The 21,874-nt window shown below is 44.5% G+C and overlaps 1 protein-coding gene across 1 annotated transcript; it reads left to right on the forward strand.

The window, feature by feature from the left end:
- Window positions 1–712: 712 nt before the first annotated feature.
- Window positions 713–21,222, forward strand: RAPSN (receptor associated protein of the synapse). The gene is made up of 8 exons (XM_066631525.1): window positions 713–1,258; window positions 10,131–10,469; window positions 11,544–11,702; window positions 12,016–12,114; window positions 12,201–12,323; window positions 14,158–14,211; window positions 16,004–16,203; window positions 20,178–21,222. The coding sequence occupies exons 1-8, from the start codon at window positions 1,043–1,045 to the stop codon at window positions 20,248–20,250; spliced, it is 1,263 nt and encodes a 420-aa protein (XP_066487622.1). The 5' UTR covers window positions 713–1,042; the 3' UTR covers window positions 20,251–21,222.
- The last annotated feature ends 652 nt before the right edge of the window (window positions 21,223–21,874 follow it).

Genomic DNA, 21,874 nt, shown 5'->3' on the forward strand with positions numbered 1-21,874 from the left:
TCTAAAAAGATACAAAAGAACACCAGCAGATAGCCACTAGAAAAGACACTGCTGGGGTGGGGTGGGCTAGTTTCTCTCCCCCTGATAAAAAGAGGAGCACCCACTTGAAAGAGTGCCTCTTACCCAGTTAGCAGGTTTCTTCTCTGTGAATAGATTACTACACAGAATAGATTACTACAAGTTTCTTCTCTGTGAATAGATTACTTATACCCCTGCTGGGCAAAGAGACATATTTTAAAGTGGTGCCCTCTTACATTTAGCAAGAGGAGAGCCTTTTCACTGCAGCATTGGTGTCTTTTCTAGTGCCTCTATGCAGTACGTGAAATGGTCTTTGATGTTCAATTCTTCTGCAGTTAATCCTCTGCTTCCTGAGAGGTGTGCTGTGCATCCTAGAGATGGGCAGAGCTCATCACTGTTGCACTTTAACAAGTGTCATACATCTCATGAATGGAGCCCATTCATACATCCTTGGCTCGCTGAACACACTCAGAGTACAAGGAAATGAATCGAAAGGCCTGATAGTAGCATTGAGCTGCAACAACAGATGATGCTGCCTCTGGTATATTTATAAAAGCTGTATGTAGGGAAGGACAGCGGCTGGCTCTGGCTTGCTGTCTGACCTTGGGGGTTACCAAGACTGACATTCCTGTGGAGTCTTGTGACCAGGATTGGCGGGCACAGCTGTGAACGAAGCAGCGAAGGGGAGGGGCACAGGCCATTCCAACTGAATTTCACTCCCGTCCCTTAGGATTTTTCTTGCTTTCTTTCCTGTACTTTTCTCTTTATTCATGGGTTTGGGTTGTAAGAATTTCTGGTGGGCTTGTCTCAGTGCACAGGATGCTCTCCTAGAGGATTAGGATGGTTGCTCAAAAGCCTTGGTAGTGCCTCTCTCCGACCGACATTCCTTCAACCTGAATTATCGGAGGTTCCTGTGGTCCTGAACTTCCAAACGATGCAACCCATCTTCCTGTTCTAGTGCTGACATTTTTTTTTTTTGGACCCACCCACCACCTATGTGTCATCTGCCCTGACGGGTTGGTATATGAAGCTCCTGAGCACTAAGGAGATGGGTCAGGACCAGACGAAGCAGCAGATAGAAAAAGGGCTTCAACTGTACCAGTCCAACGAGACAGAAAAGGCCTTGCGGGTCTGGCTGAAAGTTCTGGAAAAGACCACAGATGCAGCTGGAAGATTCCGAGTTCTGGGATGTCTCATCACTGCTCACTCAGAGATGGGCAGGTACAAAGATATGATGAAGGTAAAAAGCTACATTGGACTGAATGCATGTTCACTTTCACTACACTACAGAAAGGATGGGAACGAGGGTGGAAAAGTGGGGCTTTTGACAGTCAAATGGTGGGGCAACAGCCAAATTGTGAACACAGTGAGCTATTGTGTAGCTCCAATAGAAATGCTGATATGAACTACTGCCATTTATTTAAGTTTATAAATGGCCATCCTGCATTTCTGCTCCCATGCACTAGTTCCCTGAAATTCTTTGGTTGCTTGTCTGCAGTATTGGCTCACAGAGATGTTCCAATGCTAGCTGGAGCATGTTGCCATGCAGGTGGTCCAGTTCCACAATGAATGACTTGTGTGGAAGGGCTTTAACGGTTCAGGAGATAATATTCCAGAACTATCTCTGCTTTCAATGAACTCTCAGTAGCACATAGTCACAATGGCCAGGCCTGCCTGCCTGCCTTCAGTAAACCATAGAAGTTGTCAGGTGTAGAGGAGCTTTTCCTAAATATCCTAAGCACTTTGCATATGTTACATTGGAAGTGTAATGTGTTATTATTCACATTTATATTCTGCCCTTTCTCCAAGGAGTTCAGGGCAGTATATATGGAAAACTTACTTTTATCCTTCCAACAACCCTGTAATGCTTACCTGAGATTGTGTCTGGCCCAAGACCACCCAGCAAACTTCACAGCAGAGGAAGAATTATACTGGGCCTCCTTGATCCTACCTCAACACTGTAACCACTACACCATGCTGTCTCTCATGCCCATATTGCTCAACTGGCCTGAAACTGAGAGACAGTGGATTGAAAAAGGCCATACAAGGAGTTAAAGGCTGAGAGTTTCAGCTGGAGTTCCAGACTTGCAATTCATTCTTTAAATGACCATTACACAGCACTTTCTAAGGCAGCAATTTTGGCACATGGATCTCTCTCTTTGTTCTTCATCTCTTATGATGTCACTTCTGGCTTCCAGGAGTCTCTTCGGATTCTGCAACCTTTTTTCTAGGGCAACGGCCTGTAGTAATGAATTGTCTGTCCCTTTTCCTCCACCAGCAGAAAGAAAAAAAAAATCATTTTTCAACTCTTTCAACTGCTGCGGTGCAAAATCCCACAGCCCACCTGCGGACCTTTCGCAGCACACCAAAATGCCGCAGTACATTGAAAATCACTGTAAAGTGAGGTTCCCGAGGTTGAGGACAATGTAACCAAAAACAGTTAAGAGAGTTTCACGTGTGCGTCAGGGTTGGATAGTTATCAGGCTGAACTTCCCCAAAGACCTAGTTTTTCATAAGTGGGTCTCTGTATCTATTTGGAAATGTCATTTCTTGCATATGTAATGTGTGTTTGTAACAGTAGCAGGATTTGTGCAGAGTTCAGACACTGACGAAGCAATATCAAAACAGGAGGTACCAGAATCTAAATGGATATGTGTGACTCGAGGGTTAGATGTGACTAACAAGATGCCACTCAGATTTTTCAGTTTAAACACATACATCTTCACAGAGGCTGCTGAGGAACAATGAGACATACAAAAAGGGGTGTTGCACATTTGAGCCACTGTTTTGATTCTTTAAAATGACTTGTGGTGTCTTCCATACATCAATGTAATACATCAATGTAATGTAATCGATGTAATACTGGGGGCGTGCTATCGTCCTCCAGACCAGAAATCTGATGGGGACCTTGAAATGAGGAAACAGATCAGGGAGGTGACAAGGAGGGACAGGGTTGTAATTATGGGGGACTTCAATTATCCTCATATTGACTGGGTCAATTTGTGTTCTGGTCACACATAAGGAAACCAGATTTTTTAACATGCTAAATGACTGTGGCTTAGAGCAGCTAGTCACGGAGCCCACCAGAGGACAGGTGACTCTGGATTTAATATAGTGTGGTACGCAGGACCTGGTTAGAGATGTCAATGTTAATGAGCCATTAGGGAACAGTTATCATGCTGAGATCCATTTTGACATGCACGTTGGGGGAAGAATACCAGGCAAATCTCTAACAAAAACCCTTGACTTCCGACGGGCGGACTTCCCTCAAATGAGGAGGCTAGTTAGAAGGAGGTTGAAAGGGAGAGTAAAAAGAGTCCAATCTCTCCAGAGTGCATGGAAGCTGCTTAAAACAACAGTAATAGAGGCCCAGCAGAGGTGTATACCGCAAAGAAAGAAGGGTTCCACTAAATCCAGGAGGGTGCCCGCATGGCTAACCAGCCAAGTTAGAGAGGCTGTGAAGGGCAAGGAAGCTTCCTTCCGTAAATGGAAGTCTTGCCCTAATGAAGAGAATAAAAAGGAACATAAACTGTGGCAAAAGAAATGTAAGAAGGTGATACGGGAGGCCAAGCGAGACTATGAGGAACACATGGCCAGCAACATTAAGGGGAATAATAAAAGCTTCTTCAAATATGTTAGAAGCAGGAAACCCGCCAGAGAAGCGGTTTGCCCTTTGGATGGTGAGGGAGGGAAAGAGGAAATAAAAGGAGAATTAGAGATGGCAGAGAAATTAAATGAATTCTTTGCATCTGTCTTCACAGCAGAAGACCTCGTGCAGATACCGCTGCCCGAACGGCCCCTCCTAACCGAGGAGTTAAGTCAGATAGAGGTTAAAAGAGAAGATGTTTCAGACCTCATTGATAAATTAAAGATCAATAAGTCACCGGGCCCTGATGGCATCCACCCAAGAGTTATTAAGGAATTGAAGAATGAAGTTGCAGATCTCTTGACTAAAATATGCAACTTGTCCCTCAAAACGGCCACAGTGCCAGAGGATTGGAGGATAGCAAATGTCACGCCTATTTTTAAAAAGGGAAAGAGGGGGAACCCAGGAAACTATAGGCCGGTCAGCCTAACATCTAGACTGGGTAAGATGGTGGAATGCCTCATCAAAGATAGGATCTTAAAACACATAGACGAACAGGCCTTGCTGAGGGAGAGTCAGCATGGCTTCTGTAAGGGTAAGTCTTGCCTCACCAACCTTATAGAATTCTTTGAAAAGGTCAGCAGGCATGTGGATGCGGGAGAACCCGTGGACATTATATATCTGGACTTTCAGAAGGCGTTTGACACGGTCCCTCACCAAAGGCTACTGAAAAATCTCCACAGTCAGGGAATTAGAGGACTGGTCCTCTCGTGGATTGAGAACTGGTTGGAGGCCAGGAAGCAGAGAGTGGGTGTCAATGGGCAATTTTCACAATGGAGAGAGGTGAAAAGCGGTGTGCCCCAAGGATCTGTCCTGGGACCGGTGCTTTTCAACCTCTTCATAAATGACCTGGAGACAGGGTTGAGCAGTGAAGTGGCTAAGTTTGCAGACGACACCAAACTTTTTTGAGTGGTGAAGACCAGAAGTGATTGTGAGGAGCTCCAGAAGGATCTCTCCAGACTAGCAGAATGGGCAGCAAAATGGCAGATGTGCTTCAATGTCAGTAAGTGTAAAGTCATGCACATTGGGGCAAAAAATCAAAACTTTAGATATAGGCTGATGGGTTCTGAGCTGTCTGTGACAGATCAGGAGAGAGATCTTGGGGTGGTGGTGGACAGCTCAATGAAAGTGTCGACCCAATGTGCGGCGGCAGTGAAGAAGGCCAATTCTATGCTTGGGATCATTAGGAAGGGTATTGAGAACAAAACGGCTAGTATTATAATGCCGTTATACAAAACTATGGTAAGGCCACACCTGGAGTATTGTGTCCTGTTCTGGTCGCCGCATCTCAAAAAAGACATATTGGAAATGGAAAAGGTGCAAAAGAGAGCGACTAAGATGATTACGGGGCTGGGGCACCTTCCTTATGAGGAAAGGCTTCGGGTGTTTGGGCCTCTTCAGCCTAGAAAAGAGACGCCTGAGGGGGGACATGATTGAGACATACAAAATTATGCAGGGGATGGACAGAGTGGATAGGGAGATGCTCTTTACACTCTCACATAATACCAGAACCAGGGGACATCCACTAAAATTGAGTGTTGGGCGGGTTAGGACAGACAAAAGAAAATATTTCTTTACTCAGCGTGTGGTCGGTCTGTGGAACTCCTTGCCACAAGATGTGGTGCTGGCGTCTAGCCTAGACGCCTTTAAAAGGGGATTGGACAAGTTTCTGGAGGAAAAATCCATTATGGGGTACAAGCCATGATGTGTATGCGCAACCTCCTGATTTTAGAAATGGGTTGTGTCAGAATGCCAGATGCAAGGGAGGGCACCAGGATGAGGTCTCTTGTTATCTGGTGTGCTCCCTGGGGCATTTGGTGGGCCGCTGTGAGATACAGGAAGCTGGACTAGATGGGCCTATGGCCTGATCCAGTGGGGCTGTTCTTATGTTCTAATGGTATTCGCTTCCATGTAAGCATCTAACAGCACACCTGAAAAGCTCACTGGCAGATGCATTGAGAGGAAGAAGAGTGTAATCCCTCAGCTTCAGACACAGTGGCCAGGAGCATTCCAGTTTGCAAATAAGGGCAAAATGGGCACAGTTCAGCAATCTCACACACGCACACACACCCCTCTGCCCAGGAAAAGTCAAACTCTGTGTGCAAGTGTGCAATTAGGAAGAGAGGCTCCACACTCTTCCTTTGGGAATTGGTTACAAGATAAAGGTGATAAGACTGGCTGATAAGAGTGGGGAAGTAGTTCCAGAAATAGGGATAACAGTGAATGTGTAGAGCAAAGGTCAGCAACCTATAGCCTGTGGGTTAGATCCAGCCTGCCACCCAAAGTTCCCTGCAATCTCCAGCCTGCAGTGAAGCAAAGGGTGGCACCTTTTCCTGGGAAGTGATAGTGGCAGCAGCACCAGGACTATGTGAAGCTAGGTAGATGTCTCTGCCATTGGCTGTCCGGTGTGAAGCAAATTGAGTGGGAGGCTTCGCCACCTAAGCTGAGCATAGCAACCCAGAAGTTCAGCTATGACATGATTACATCATTGCTGAAGTCTGGAACTTGCCAATGCCTGGCATAAAGGATGTGAAAAAGTGTATTGTGGATTGTATGGAGAGAAGAGGGAAGCAGAGGTATCTCAAAAGGTAATGCAAGTAGTTTTGGAAAAGGCTGAGCAGGCCCAGAGCATCAGAGCTTTCAAAAACTGCATGAGCAAAGCAAAAGCCTGAGCAAAAAGTCATGAGCAGAGCAAAAATGTTAAGGCTGATTCCCAAATTGACTGGTCCCCAAACTGAGCTATGACTTCCCAAGGAGCTGCAGAATCCTCGCAAACAACCCACCGTCCTGTACAATGTATAGGATTTTAGTCGTAATGGGGAGCTGTGGCCAGTGGCCCAGTAGGTCAAGGGAAACACCAGTCAAAAAAGTTGGGGAACCAGGGGCCAAGGGAAAATCTATCAGGATTTGAAAGTTTCAATTTGCAGATTCCTTGGTGGCTTTAGGTGTTTAATTTGGTGCTGAAATAAGGATCAAGGTGAGCATTTCAGTCCATGCTGAAGACAGTAATGAATTCATCTCAGGAAGTGGCTTCGTAGTACATTTATACAGTTTACCTGAAGGCTTAATAGAGCACTAAATGTAGATCAATGATAAATTCTGGGAGGGTACAAAGCAGCTGAAAGTGCTGTGATGCTAAAGGAGAAGAATGCAAATTAGCAAGCAGTCTTACACGGGCAAAGTCGGTGTTAGAAAGGAAGTATTGTGAGGCAGTGTTAAAAGATGAGACTGGCTATGGAGTAATGTGCAGCTGTACAAGAACAATAATATGTGAAGGAAAGTCTGAAAGGTGCAAAATTATTGTTCACCCTTACTACTGATAATAAAAATCAGATCTCACTTCAGGACTATTGCATCGTACAGCTTTTCTTGGACTATGTCCCTTCATAATTCAGGTGCAACATCGCATGCTAGAATGCTGTTCTGAATTTAAAAAAAAAAATCCACAATACTACCTTCCCTGCATGTGGAAAACTAGGGTGTTGAAGGGAGAGGTATCTAACCTGCCATCTCCCCTGATGTGTTAGTTTTCTACATGCAGAGACTTTGTATCTGGAGGGAGAAATTCAGACAATGCAATTCCTCATCAGAACAGCCCCACTGGATCAGGCCATAGGCCCATCTAGTCCAGCTTCCTGTATCTCACAGCGGCCCACCAAATGCCCCAGAAATGCTCCACCTTCAGTTTGAAGTTGTACAATCTTCAGATAGCAGATAGACCTGAACAAAGATGTACTTCATCTTAATCCATGTTTGGATGTCGCTATTTATTGTGAGGCAAGAAATATAACTCACAAAATAAGCTGTTATTGTATGCACAGATTCCCATATTGGTGACTTTGAATATGAAGCAGGCCTAATACAAGATATGCTATGGGTTTTTAAGCATAGGGGTTTAAGATTATTAATATCAGCTTATAAGAGCAGTCCAGCAATGAAAAAGGCATCTAGGTAATTTATGGAATTCTCCTTTGGAAGGTCTTACAACATAGTTTGAACAGATACCTGTCAAGGTTGTTTCAGGCATAATATGTTTCATAGGACAGAGAATGGATATGAGTGTCAACAGTATGAGTTTAGAGATAATGTGGCAGCATGTCAATGACATTCAGAATCTAAAGAGGAGAATCAACAGCCAATCTAGAGATCACTGTGAAAAGACCAGAAGAAAAATGGAGCTTAATTTAGTAAAAGAAAATTAGCAACATTTTTTTTAAGTATTTACATAACAGAAAGGAATCAGGGGTGTTTTTCTATATTTCTCATGTGAAACACCAAGAAAAGATGGATTGACCAAAACGTTTGACAACCGTTTCAAGCTTATTTGATGATTAAATGTTTAGAAAACCCAGTGAGATTTCAGGCTTGAGAGATGAGGTTACATTAGCTCGCAGTAACAGCAGAAAGATGGAATGTCCCTAAGATTATGTGAACGCTGATGTGTGCCTCGTTGGGATGCTGAAAATGATACAGATCTTGCCTTGAATGCTTTAGGTTCTAAATAAAGAGGCCTGTGCTAAGTACGGAGAACCTTATGAAATAAACAGTTTATAAACAGAAAGCCTTGACAAGCAACTTCTGCTGGTCGAAGCAGCGTTTAATTCGTTGCCAAGTCGGGCTCAGAATCTGCTTCTCTTTGACTTGAAAAGAACCTGGATGCACCTACTTAGAGACCAGAGGCAAAAGATCAAGATGGCAAGCCATGGACGCTTGTCTGAAGACCCCATGGGTCAACATGTTTGCTGCAATAAATCCCTTAATGCTGGGCAGAAAGAAAATAACCATCATATTAATGAAATGAGCCACACTCAGGACCACATTTTCTATATGGAAAGGAAGTAACCCACAATAAGGAACTCATAGCAAAAAAAGAGAAGGCATTTTCATGGTTTATTTTTCTACATTATTCTGCATTTGGATTCTTTAACTTGCTGGAAGCTCAAGGAGCAATGTTCTCCCATTAATGGGGGAAGAGCATCAATTCTTCCATGGAACATCTCCTTTCTCCCCTCCACCGCAGTAGTTTAGGCCTGATGCCCTGTATCACCAGCTGCTGAATAAGCAGGCTGGAACTAGACCAGAGAGCCACAGAGGTTATGATGGTAATGGGGTGGGGGGAGCAACTATTTAAGTAAACTGGAAGCTATTTGTTGTAATGGAGAATAATCCAAAGAAATAATCACCTGGGGAGTGATGCTTTAACACTAATACTTCTATCCTCCTATACAAAATGGTCACTGAATTCTCTCCTTAGGAGCAGGAAAACCTGGAAAAATTATAATGTAGGCTCTTAGGGAATCTACAGTCATATGGTATTGGGAGAGAGCAATGAAACTGCATGGTCATCATTAAAAGACTAATGTAATGGAAATTGGTAGTCTTGCCTGAAGTTCCCTCAAGTAGAGACTGAGGAATTCTGAGGTGAAAAGAGACTTGCCACCAGCCTGAATTTCCAGAGAGAGTAACCATCTTAGAGCCCAATCGTATGCATGCTTACACAGAAATAAATCTCATTATAGTCAATGGGGCTTACTCCTGGGTGTGCAGCCTTACAGCCCAATTCTCAGCTGTCTGGTGCGCAAGACTGCTGTGGTGCTAGCAATGGATGCTGTGGTACCCAGTGCTAAGTGCACTGGGCAGCTGTCAGTGGCTCCTTGGGAACGTTCATCTTCTTCCCCTGGGTAAGGAAAGTAACCCCACAATGGGGGTATTTGATTTTGTGTCAGGCCACGAGGTCCTGTAGAGCTCCACTGGTCTGGTCCTCCTTCTGCCCTGCTCCCTCCCCCTGGCACACCCTCTCCCTGCCCTGGAACGCCTCCTGCCCCCATGGCCCCACCTACCTCTTCTACCCAACGGTTTGGGCAACTGCCAAGTGGTGGAACACTGGCTTTCCACCAGTGCTAGCCCAGCACTGGCTGGTGCTGGGCTAGCTCTGGTGCTGGGCCGTTGCTAAGAGCTCATTAATGTGCTCTACGGCATGTTTGTGAAACTGTGCACCTATGGTGAGCCGTCGCACACTGTTTAGAATTGCGCAGCAAAAAACAATAGATCACTTTATCACCTTAAAGACAAACCAATTTCTTTCAGCATAAGCTTTCATGGGTAGCCAGTCCAATTCCTCAAATGCATGAAGTCCTCAGTAGGCAAGCACCCCTCTCCCTCTCACACATGCGATTGTTGAGTGCGTAGGCAGAGAAGCTATGATGCTTAGGCAATTCGTTGTCTTGTCTCATTCTCTGAGGTTATTTTGGCTGCTCCATCCACATCCGTGTGACGTAGAAACTTTCTCCGTCAAGAAGGTTCTGCCTGTACCAGCTTCTCTGTGCTTTAGTCACCAGGTTCATTTGGTACCAAATACCTCTGCACCCTTAATTCTGTAATGCATAGTGTCCAGAACTAGCTCTTTTTGTTTCTGAAGGCATCATGATGTATTTGTTGACTCTATAAATGTTCTGTTTGCTAAAAGTTTGCAGTTGTACAGATTGACACAGCCCGGGAACTGGAGGACCCTGACTACCTTACAGAGAGCTACCTGAACCTGGCACGGAGCAATGAGAAACTCTGCGAATTCCACAAAACCATCTCCTATTGTAAGACCTGCCTGAACATGCAAGGTACCACCGTGGGCCTGCAGCTGAACGGCCAGGTCAGCCTCAGCATGGGCAATGCCTACCTTGGCCTCAGCATCTTCCAGAAGGCTCTGGAGTGTTTTGAGAAAGCCCTGCGCTACGCACACAACAACGATGACAAGATGCTTGAGTGCCGGGTCTGTTGCAGTTTAGGGAACTTCTACACACACCTCAAGGTGGGCACTGCTTGAGTGGGAATGAGTAGCAAGTGTGATCCATAAGATAGAAAGCATATGGGACAAATCTGAGCATATGTCTTTGGGCCAGACAGTGGTTTGCTGTTGGTTTGACCCTGTTGGTTTGCTATTGGTTTGGACCTGTAGTGCGTTTGGTCAAACTAGAGAAACATCCCAGGAAAAGGTAGATACTTTTTCCCCCCAGAATGCTGCCCCAGTATGTGAGGAGCCCGGCATGCAGACTACACACATTCCAATAACTCTTGTCAGCCACAGGTCAGAGCCGGTAGGAGCTGGACACCATAGGTGTTGGGAGTTCTTAAATAGCATCCCTGAAAGAAAAACTGTCCGGTTGAATCCTTGTCAGATTCAGTTTTCTAGTTTGTGTGGAAGGTAGTGGAATTCATCAGCTTTCTGTAAGATACAAAGCGTGGACTGCATAAGCCAATGTTTCTCAACCAGTAGTACAGGTACCACCAGTGGTACTTGAGGTGATGTCTGGTGGTACTCATGGGAATTCTGGACACAAGCTGCCAGGCAGCAAATCCAGGAACACGACACAACAAACAGCAGTAGGAGGCTCCATAGCTTGCTTTTCTGCTCTCGAAAAAGCCCTCTTGTTGACCCCGTGCCTCTTACAGGTGTTTGTCATGTCGTATCTGGCCTCCCAACCTAGAAGTGAATGGCGGCGATGTCATCACCAGTTAGTTCTGGTGGCACTTCCAGTAGGTGGACCATGTAAAGTAGTACAAGCAGAGGACTAACACTGAGAAACACAGGCATAAGTTAATCTATGCAGTGTGTGCCTTACGACTGGGCCAGTTAGCAGGTCTCTCTGGAGAGCCCCAGGTTCAGTCTTCTTACAGAAACACATGCGGTATATGATGGCAGAAACAGAGCCATTAGTTATTTGATTTTTCTCTGTACATCATTTTGTGAACTTTTTGTTGCAAAGCGGTATATAAATACTGTTAATAATAATATACTTATTTGCAATTATCTGGGTTTGCATCTCCCCAAACAGCCATGCTGTCTTCCCCCTAATTCCCTGCTTCTGCCTCTTGTCTTCTCAAGGACTTTGAAAAAGCCCTCTTCTTCCCAAGCAAGGCAGCTGAGTTGGTGAATGATTATGGAAAGGGCTGGAGTCTCAAATATCGTGCAATGAGCCAGTACTACATGGCTGTGGCTTATCAGAAACTGGGACGCTTGGATGATGCTATGGAGTGTTGTGAGGTACAAGGTCATGGTGAGACCCTTTGGGGAGAGAGTCTATGTGTCTGCATAGTCTCTTGAAAAGGGCAACAAAGCAACGCACTTTCTGCAGCTCATGTTCTACTGTAAATATACCTGTCCTGTTTTTCCCCCCAGCAGATTCGTTGGCCGTTGGGTTGAAGGGCCCATGAAGTCATTTAGGGGTTGGGGATGTTCTCCTTAATGGAGGCCCAGAACAAGGACAGTATATGGTAGCTTTCTTTCTAACGGACACAGAACCCTTGAGAATAATCATATACTAGAGTGTTCTGACACTGCAGGTCTTCTTTATTAGGAATCAATGAAGATTGCTCTTCAGCATGGAGATCGTCCTTTGCAGGCACAATGCCTGCTCTGCTTTGCTGATATCCACCGCAGCCGTGCAGATGTACAGGTATGAACCATCCCGTCAAACAGGATGGGAAGTGCTAAGGCAATCCTGAGGTTGGTTTAGAGACTGCTTGATGACCTTTCTTACAGATGGCTTTTCCCCGCTATGATTCCTCAATGAGCATCATGACAGAGATTGGAAACCGTCTGGGGCAGATTCAGGTGCTGCTAGGTGTGGCCAAATGCTGGATGATTCAGAAGGAGCCAGACAAGGTCAGCAAGAGGTTGATTCATTAGATGATGCTGTCACCCCCACTGGTGGCACCTGTTTCAGTCCTGTCCTTTAGGTCATAATAATTTGGTTATTGCTGTTATTGCATTATCGTTTAATAACAGTAAGGTTGACTTCTATTAGTCCAGGGCTTTTCAAACTGGGGCGTCGCGACGCCCCAGCCAGAGAGCCCTAGCGACTTTCCCCTTAAGGGGCAGGGCGGAGGCAGTGACGCGATCCCCAGGATTGCGTCGCTAAGAAGGCTGCAGGGACTGGAATGCACTCACCACTCCCTGTAGCAGCTGTCGGGGTTGTGGGGAGCCCTGCGCAAGTGTCTGCAGGGCTCTCCGAAGCTTAAAAAGTGAAAGTGCAGCGATTGTGCTCCACTTCCGGTTTTGCAAAGGCAGGGCGCGATCACTCCACTTCCACTTTTTAAGCTGCGTGGAGCTGTGCAGTAGGTCGCGCAGGGCTCCCCGCGCTTCCGACAGGCTGCTGGAGAGACTGGTGAGTGCATCCCAGTCCCTGCAGCCCCTTAGTGATGTGAACCTGGGGATTGCGTCGCTGCCTCCCCCCCCCCACCACCGCAAGAACTTACTGTGATTCAAATTCCCTCTGAGAGTTTAAAAACTACTATATTAGTCCATTGTTGCTGATTCAGGGGGTTTGCTTTGACCTTCCTAAAATACATGAAAGTAAAGCATTCTTGGGTACTAGTGCAGTAAAAGGAGAAGGAATTCCTTTCTTTGGGTGGTCAGTTTGTTTCCTGAAGATGGAATGTCTACATATTTGTGTAAATGCACCTGATGCTGAGCATGTCTTTATTTCTTCAGTTGTATATACAGGTGTGTGTCACTTTACAACGGAGATAAATTCTCCTATCCCTGTTGTTATGTGATTGGGTTATTAAGCAAACATTCAGCCCAATTTAGTGCCTTTGTTATGTGACAGACACTCCCTGCTAGACAGTAGCTGGTTGAATAGGCTACTGGAGATAGATCGCCTCTTCTTAGCATTAAGAGCCTCTTTGCTGTGTAAACAATCACTCTCCTGCAGGCTATGGAAGATCTGACTGCCTCATTAAGAGGCAGTTAATTTCTGTTGTTCTTTGACCCCCTGTTGTATATGCAGTTAATTTCTGTTGTTCTTTGACCCCCTGTTGTATATGCAATCCGTTGTTAAGCAGAAGGTTGTTCAGAGACGCACAACTGTACAGTTATGGACAGCTGTGATAAGCAATCCCAACCAAAGCACTATTCAAACTGCTGCCGGAGTGCCTTTTATGACTAGCACGAAATGCTTTACAGCAGCCGCCAACAATGGAAGAGGCAATGTGATGTCAGTTGGCTCAGACAGGATTGGGATGTGAGTCACTGTAGCCTTCCTTTGTAAGGAAGATGCTCCAATACCTTGACCCATTTGGGTTGCCTTTTGTTAAACTTTTTCTAGCTTTATGTTATTCTTTACAGATAGGGTGACCTATCTGTTTTCCAAATCTGAGCACATCACAATTTATATCAAGGCATTAGCAAACAGTTGCTCTTGTTTTCAACGTCTTTCTTAGTAACACCAGCATAGAAGTAGCCTTTTTTTCTATTGCCACCCATTTTTGAGCTGATGTTTTCATTGAACCCGCACCACCACAAGCACCAATGGGAGTTCAAACTGAAATCTGTACAATGAAAATTAAGTATGTTTCACACTAAAACTATACTGTACCATTTTGATCTGATGCATGTTTGGCATGGAAGGTGAAAGGGTTGGACATAACTTGTATTTTATGCCACTCTTGCAGTCACATGTAGAGCTAGCATATGAAGTCTGTTTCATTTCCTACAGGCACTCGAAAGCATTGAAAAGGCCTATGAGGTGGCAGAGGGACTTGGAAATAAGGCAAGTCCTCTTATTCATATCCTTAGTGTGCTGATGGAGTGTCTGTTTTATTAGCAGTCTAAGGTTATTCACTGCTAGCTTGATCCTTCGAAGGGGTTTCTAGTGTATAAAATAGGTATGGCTGGGACAGCCTTGAAGTGATGTGATGCGGCTTGCATTACGGCCAGTAGAGAGGGGAGCAGCAGATTCAGGGTGTCCTTTACCCCAGGTCAGCTGCTGCCTCCCTCCAGCCCACCCCAGACACAAGCTGCATTGATCCACCTTGGCTCATTAAATACAAGCAGGAATTGGATCATCCCCTTCCCTCCTTGCACCCCATCCTTGCACTGAGTCTAAAATTTAAAGGGATGTGTTCCCTTTCAACTTTAAACTCCCTGCGAGGACAGAGCACAGTGAGGAAATATGGAGTTTGCTTCCCTCCTCCCCAGCACTATGGGGAGGGGGGACTACCACACTCCAGATCACCTCTCCTGGTCTACTTGGTGCTTTCAAAGCATTAAAAAGGCAGGGACATGTGACTTGACATCCTCCCTCCCCCCTTTTGTTTACTTCCCAACAGCGCAGCCCGTGTGCTCCCTGCCGTGCACCACTTCTGTTCATGTCAAAGAGAAACAGACTGGAACAGAGAAGCCCTCATGCTGCACTTCTGAGAAGTAAAGGGAAAGCAGGGTGAGATGTCCATTTGTTCACCTCCCCCTCTCCCCATACACATGAAGGTGTGTGCACATACAAAGGCAGCATTTGGGGAGGGGGATTCAGGTGTCACGCTGCCTTGGGCACCAGGGGGTCTCAGGCCAGCCCTGGAAATAGGATGTGAACTGTCCCTGAATTCTTAGTCAGCATGTAGAAGCAAAATGGAGCAGATGAGAAAATAGTTCAGGTTTGCTACAACATTCTGAAAGGTCTGTAGGAAAGGGTGAGGTATAGTACTTCAGGAAAAGGAGATCCAACAGATAGCCAAGGAAGAAGGAAACCCTGAAGAGATGTAGAGAGGTGCATTGCACTTGTACACATTCGGTAACTATGACCTATAAGCCTCTGGTTTTCCAGAGCATGGCAGAACTGGCGAACACTGAAGAAGCACACTGGGTTTGGTCATAGTGGGTCCACAAATCTTTGTTAAGGAAGTAAACCTTGAAGAAGCTTAAGAGATTTATGGGCATATCTACGCTATAAATTAATACTGCTTTAATTACTCTCACCAGAGAACTCTGAGAAACAGAATGAGAAGTCTCCAACTATTCTCAGCTGCTCAGTAAAATACAATGCTACTTGTAGAACCACAATTCTTTGGGGGAAAGTCATGATGGTTTATGTCAAATAAAACTAACAGAAGTTGATAGTGTGGATCTAAATGCAGTTGAGACAAAACACTAAGCTAAATCACAGTTCAACACTAATGGATTGAGTCTAAGGGAACTGCAGTCTTGCACACTCCACCATCCCTGTGAGATGGGGGAGGAAGTGGGGGAGGAGGAGAGTGACTGTTGACCTTATTACGCATGACGATCAACTGCCATAAGAGCTGTGTGCTTTCCAATCACAATGGGGACTTTAAAAAAAAGAGAGGTGGCAACATGCTTGGGTACTACTGGAGACTAGCATGGATGATGGAAGGTGAGCTTGTGCTAAATACAGGGAGTAAAGAGAAGCATAAGCAAGAAGAATATCAAGAGCTTTACAAGAAAAGATTTGGTAATGTTCTGTGTGATTGGGGATTTAATTGGCTGAATTCAGAGAGAGCCTGTCTAGTCCTCTGCTCAGACACTCCATCATCTGTTTTTCTCTGCAGCTTGGCCTGCTGAAGGTTCACTGCCTATGTGAGGGAATCTATCGTGCAAAGGGGCAGCAGCGAGACCTTCGCAACCATGTGGTGAAGTTTCATGAATGCGTTGAAGAAATGGAGCTGTACTGTGGCATGTGTGGTGAATCCATTGGGGACAAGAACCATCAACTCCAAGCATTGCCCTGTTCGCATGTCTTCCATTTAAAGTAAGGAACAAACAGGATGGGTCTGAGTGCAGGTTATAAGGGAATGCAACAAGGAGTCTGGAAAGGAAAAACAGGGAACATAAACCCCGATGTGGAAAAAATTAATTGGGAACAGATAGAACAAAATTATGACATAATGGAGGATCAGCAATTTGTGATGTTAAAAAATTTCTGCCATATTTTCTCTGGAAATCTTTCTAGAAATCTTCTTATGTAATATCTGAGATAGGCCATCTAGCAGCAGACATTTATTTGAAAGTAAAATATCTAAGAATCAATGAAACATTCTTGTATGTCCGGCCTGCTCAAGCTCTAACCCAGGGGTGTCAAACTAATTTCATACAGTGGGCCAAATAACATTCAAGACACCTGCTGAGGTCCAGAAGTGATGTCATTAAGCAGGAAGTAAAGTCATTTAGTAGGTGATGATGAGAAATAAGCACTTTTTTCTCTGCTTAGCAGCTAAGAGGTGCTCTGCAAAGTGACACTTTGGCAAAAGTGGTGCTACTTAAAGGGCAACCCATGTGATAATTGGGCTCTCTCAGTGCTTCAGCTGCACCTCCCTTTTCCATCTCTTACCCCATTGAAGTAATTTATTCCAAATCCCTCACCACACTTAAATTTGTTTCTGTGCACAGAAACAATTTCAGAGAAGTAATCAATGCTTATTAGTTCTTTGATGCTACATACATGTGAAACATAATGAGGCAGACTGGTAAGTGGGCAGAATAAAGGTGATTCAGGATGCAATCCTATGCACACTTTTCTGGGAGTGAGTACCATTACATTCAATGAGACTTACTTCCAAGTAGACACGCATAGGATTGTACTGTCAGGTTGGTTGAGCATCACTATGTTTTGCACAAGCAGGGGATAACACTGGGACAGTTAATGGAGTATCTTGGATGTGCAACTTATAAACAAAGAGGGCCTGGATGCCAGCATCAAAGCAGAAAATAGCAAATGAACTCATAGACGAGTGATCTGGGCAGTCTGGAGAGGCTAACTTTAGCATGTAGTAAATAGCAGTGCAAATATTGTCAGGGCAGCAGGGAGCGTAGGGAGATAGCACAAGAAGCAGGCGATCCCAAACAGAGCCCAAGAAGCAGACACAGACTTGTTTGTTGCAGAAGAAGGTATTGGTCAAGGAGCAGGCAGAAGAGTAGTCAGTCAGATGGTCCAGGAGTCAGGGATACAGCAAGGCACAGTCACGTTAAGCAGTCAGTACACAAACCAGCAGCACGACATGCAGAAACATCACCACAGCAACCCACATTTGGTGTCTGTTCTTGCCCCCATATATACCAGGGTCAGCCATTCAGAATAGGGCAACCTCATCGTCACAAGACTGTCTTGTGACCCTTTCTGATTGGTGGTCCAGTGCACCATTCAACCATGGCCTACGTGACTCTGCACTCATCTCTCCCGTGACTCCCACCTGCAACAGGTGCAGCTGATTATATCAGCATACATATACAGTGCTGCTGTTCCTTTATTTGCATTTCATACCAGGCCTGGACATCAAGGCCCCTCCTGCCACATCCTGGCTTACAACAGTTCAGGGGCTGGGATGCCAAAGGCCTAACAAATATTAAGAAATGAAAACAATTCTGTCAATAGATTGGTAGCGTAGGCATGACTAATGTCTAAGTAATGTGAGTTCCTAAAATACAAATTGTAACAAATCAGTTGCTCAAATGTCCTTAGTGAAAAGCAAAGCATCCCCCATAACAGATCAGGAAAATGCAAACAGCAAAATAGAACAACGATGAAAGTTGCTGTGGTTGTTTAACTCAGTGGCGTAGCTAGAGGGGTGCAAAGCACTAATTTTTGCAGGCTCCTGAATGCGCCATGCAGATGGCCCCCCCTCCCCCTTGGAGCCAGTGCAGGCGGGGGGAGCAAAACAGAGGTGAATGGCTCCAAAGGGGAGGGGCCGCTTACAAGGTGAATTGAGGCATCTGCAAAACTTAGTGCTTTGCAACCCCTCTAGCTATGCCACTGGTTTTATTTGGTGCAAATCTTTGCAGAAGATTCTTTCTGTGTTTATGTAGGATCATGATGCCATCGGGAAAGGAGATTTACAACCCAATCCTATCCAATATTCCAGTGCCGGTGCTGCTGTACCAATGGGGCATGCACTGCATCCTGTGGTGGAGGGGCCAGACATAGAGACCTCCTCAAGGTAAGGGAACATTTGTTCCCTTACCTTGGGGCTGCATGATGGCAACACCGATGCTGGAAAGTTGGATAGGATTGGGCCCTCAGTTGGCACCTAGCATCTCCATCATTCTGCTAATTTTTAATTTTCAAGCAGCTTCATGTAGTAGAAACCAAATTTTTCCTTTTACATTGCGCATAAGAGAAGAAACCATGAATAATTTGACCTGGCAACATTAAACCACCATGAACTATTTCCTAAGTTCTTAAAGGCACTTTCAGAATGGATTTTGGATGTATCTGAGGCATGCTTAAGTTACACACAATTAGCATCATGTGCACAAATTCATATGAATGTGGGGATGCAATTCAGCTCCATTAAAACATGGAATTTTTACCTCATATTTTACCTCATTCTTTTTTTAAATTGCTGTTCTTTTTTACTATTTTTTGAGTACCTGGACAGACTCCAGAAGGTGGCACTTGGGCTCTTCTCTACTCCCTGGCTTTTGGCAAGGTCGGGATTCTGCAAGTTTCCACCTTGTCTCCCATACTATTTATCAGCTATATGAAGACAGAAAGAAAGAAAAGTCCCCTGTGCACGTGCTGTGTCATTACTGACCCGTGGGATGTTGCTGCTTCTGCAACGCTTTCATTGCAGACTATAAGTGGGGTGGTTTGCTATTGCCTTTCCCAGTCATGTTACATTTTCCCCAGCAAGCTGGGTACTAATTTTACTGACCTCAGAAGGATGGAAGACTGAGTCAACCACAAGCTGGCTGCCTGAGATCCCAGCTTTGAACTCAGGTTGTGGGGAGAGTTCTTGATTTCAGTACTGCAGCCTACCACTCTATGCAACACAAGGCCCCAGCTATATGATACTGCTTAGCAAAGCTGTCCTGAGATTTATGCTCTTGTCATCTCCCTGTTAGACAGCTACACTAATGGTCTACTTGGAGCTGCCCATGAAAAGTGCTTAGAAACTTTAGTTGACACAAAATGTGGTAGCCAGATTTTTAACTGGGGCTGTTGAGTTGGGATCACATCACTCCAGTTCTTTGTGTATTGCATTAGCTACCAGTTTGTTTCTGGACTCTGTTTAAAGTGCTGGTTATGACACTTACAGCTCTAAATGGCTTAGGACCAGGACACCTCAAGGATCATCTTCCATATGTGCTTTTCCATACACTCCAGTCATCATGTTAGGTCTTGCTTAAGGTACCCTTACCTTCTGAGATAGCAAGAACCCACCAGGTGGCAGGCCCTTCGCAGTGATGGCACTGACATTGTGGAACACCATCTCTACATATGCCCAGTTGGCCCCGACCATGCACTCCATCACGAGATGCATAAAAACCTGGCAACTCCATTTTGTTTTTGGAAGGATGATATTTTGTTTTTTTGGTTGCAGATTTTTTTAAAATTAGTGTTATGATTTTTAAGTATTTTAAGAAGAGGAATAAGCATGTTTTAAAATTAAAATCACAATTAATCAAATGACAAATGAAACTGTTTTCTTTCTTCTGTTTGGTATTTAAAATTTCTCAAATCCTTTTATTGCCTGCTTAGATGAATTCATTGTACATAGTTGTACACTAATAGTCCTGATGTTCCTTAAACATCTTCTTTTATATAAATCAAAGTATTTTTAATTTTAATTCATGCCTCTACTTGTATTTAAATAAAGACATAAGAACAAGCATTCACAGTAGAATGCATTATCTTATTTTCTCCCTACATATAAGGACTGGCTCTTTAAATCTGGACCTTCCTTGTACTCCTATCTCAGTTGTGCTCTACTGTCTCTCCTGTCGCAGATGCCTCCAGACCAATGGGACCCGTGGTTGCCCCAACTGTCGGCGTTCATCAGTAAAACCAGGATTTGTGTGACCTGTTTGACTCCATGATCCAGGAGGGTTCATTTTGATAGGCACCAAACAGCCAAAAACACACTGCTGGAGCATTTCTGGCACATGGTATGGAAAACGAGAACCTGCTGTAGACATGGAGGGTCTCCTGCAGAACAGGTGTAATACATGGGCCTGCCACCTGATGTTTCACACACACACCTGAATTATGGGCAACAGCCTGGAGTTCTCTGACAACTCCTTTCACACAGCAAGTTACTGCACCTAAGACACAGCATTTGTCACCTCTGTTCTTTCAAAGATGTTCTGCTGCTTTTGGTAGCATCTACCAGGGTCTGTTTTGACACTCATACCCCACGACTTGTTTGTTTTTATCCATTCCTGATGGAAAACAAAATTATCATGGTGATATGAAAATGTTTCTTGGATGGCACAGCACTGTTTTCTTGCAGCAGTAGAGAGGCAACAAGCCTTTGCTGTGTACTGCTTTATTTCTTAACATTGTGACTTACTATCTTTCTCATGATGTAAATTGGGTGCCTAAGAGCAATTTCCTACTTTGGGAAATTGACAAGCTATCAGTGATATAAGATAGGGTTCTTGCTAAACTAGGTGAATCTGTTAGCGGCTTAGATCTTTAGTATACCCACCTGTCTTTCTGCACTGTGCTTTTCTGTGCGAATGTCTGTTTTTGAGGGACAGGTGTTGCTTTTGGGACACTTCCCAGACTATGGGGTTCCACAGGCCTGAGATCCACTCCATCAAATTCTGTTCCCTAAGCTTAGAACATTCAGTTGTTGCATGGACTGCCAAGAGACAGCCTTGAGGTGGGGAGCAGTCCTTGGAAAAGATTTCTTGTGTTTATTCCTTTGCCACGTATTGTGATGTTATGCAGTCAGGAGTGATCTGCCTGCAATCTTAGTGTTGTCAGCAGTATATTTATACTTTCTGTAAACTGTTTATACTGAAATCAATAAAGTCATATCAGCCTACAGATTAATGTCTTCAATTAACTTAAGGGGCTTGTGCACAGACACACACATGCAGCATGGACAATTGTTAATCCACAGTTGTGCGGTACAATTTGAACAAGTTTACTTGAAGAAATCAAACAGCATCATTTTTAACGTCTGACCTAACAGAAGAGAACTGCAGAAGTCCTGCAAGTTCCCAAATGCTGGCAGAGTATGCTACATCTGATAGGGTGTTAGGGTATTATATGTTCTGCAAGACAAAATCATAGCAGACTTTGCAGCCATCTTTACATTGCACCTGGGGAAAACTGAGAATCTTTCCCCCTAATAAGTGTAATGAAAGACTGGTAAGCAAGAAGCCTTGTCTTGTACAATAGGATGACTTCATAGGTGAATGTTAACCTAGTTGTTGGATAATGCGGGTAATTCATTTCAAGTCTATAGTGTGTGTTCTAGTTGTTTACTAATAATACAAGCACAACCAAAAAAAGTCTACTCAATTCAAAGACTGTATTCATTGTCTGAAGTACTACAGGTTTGGGATATCACTGATGCAAACAGTTTGATGCAAATACAGTACAACATGTGAGTAGAAATTCCGGACTAAATTGTGTGATTATCTCATGGGCACATGGCTCCTAGCTCTATTACATGGTTTTCAACAGGCGCTCT

This window comes from Tiliqua scincoides, chromosome 1 (genome assembly GCF_035046505.1).
Source record: "Tiliqua scincoides isolate rTilSci1 chromosome 1, rTilSci1.hap2, whole genome shotgun sequence".
Taxonomy (NCBI): Eukaryota; Metazoa; Chordata; class Lepidosauria; order Squamata; family Scincidae; genus Tiliqua; species Tiliqua scincoides.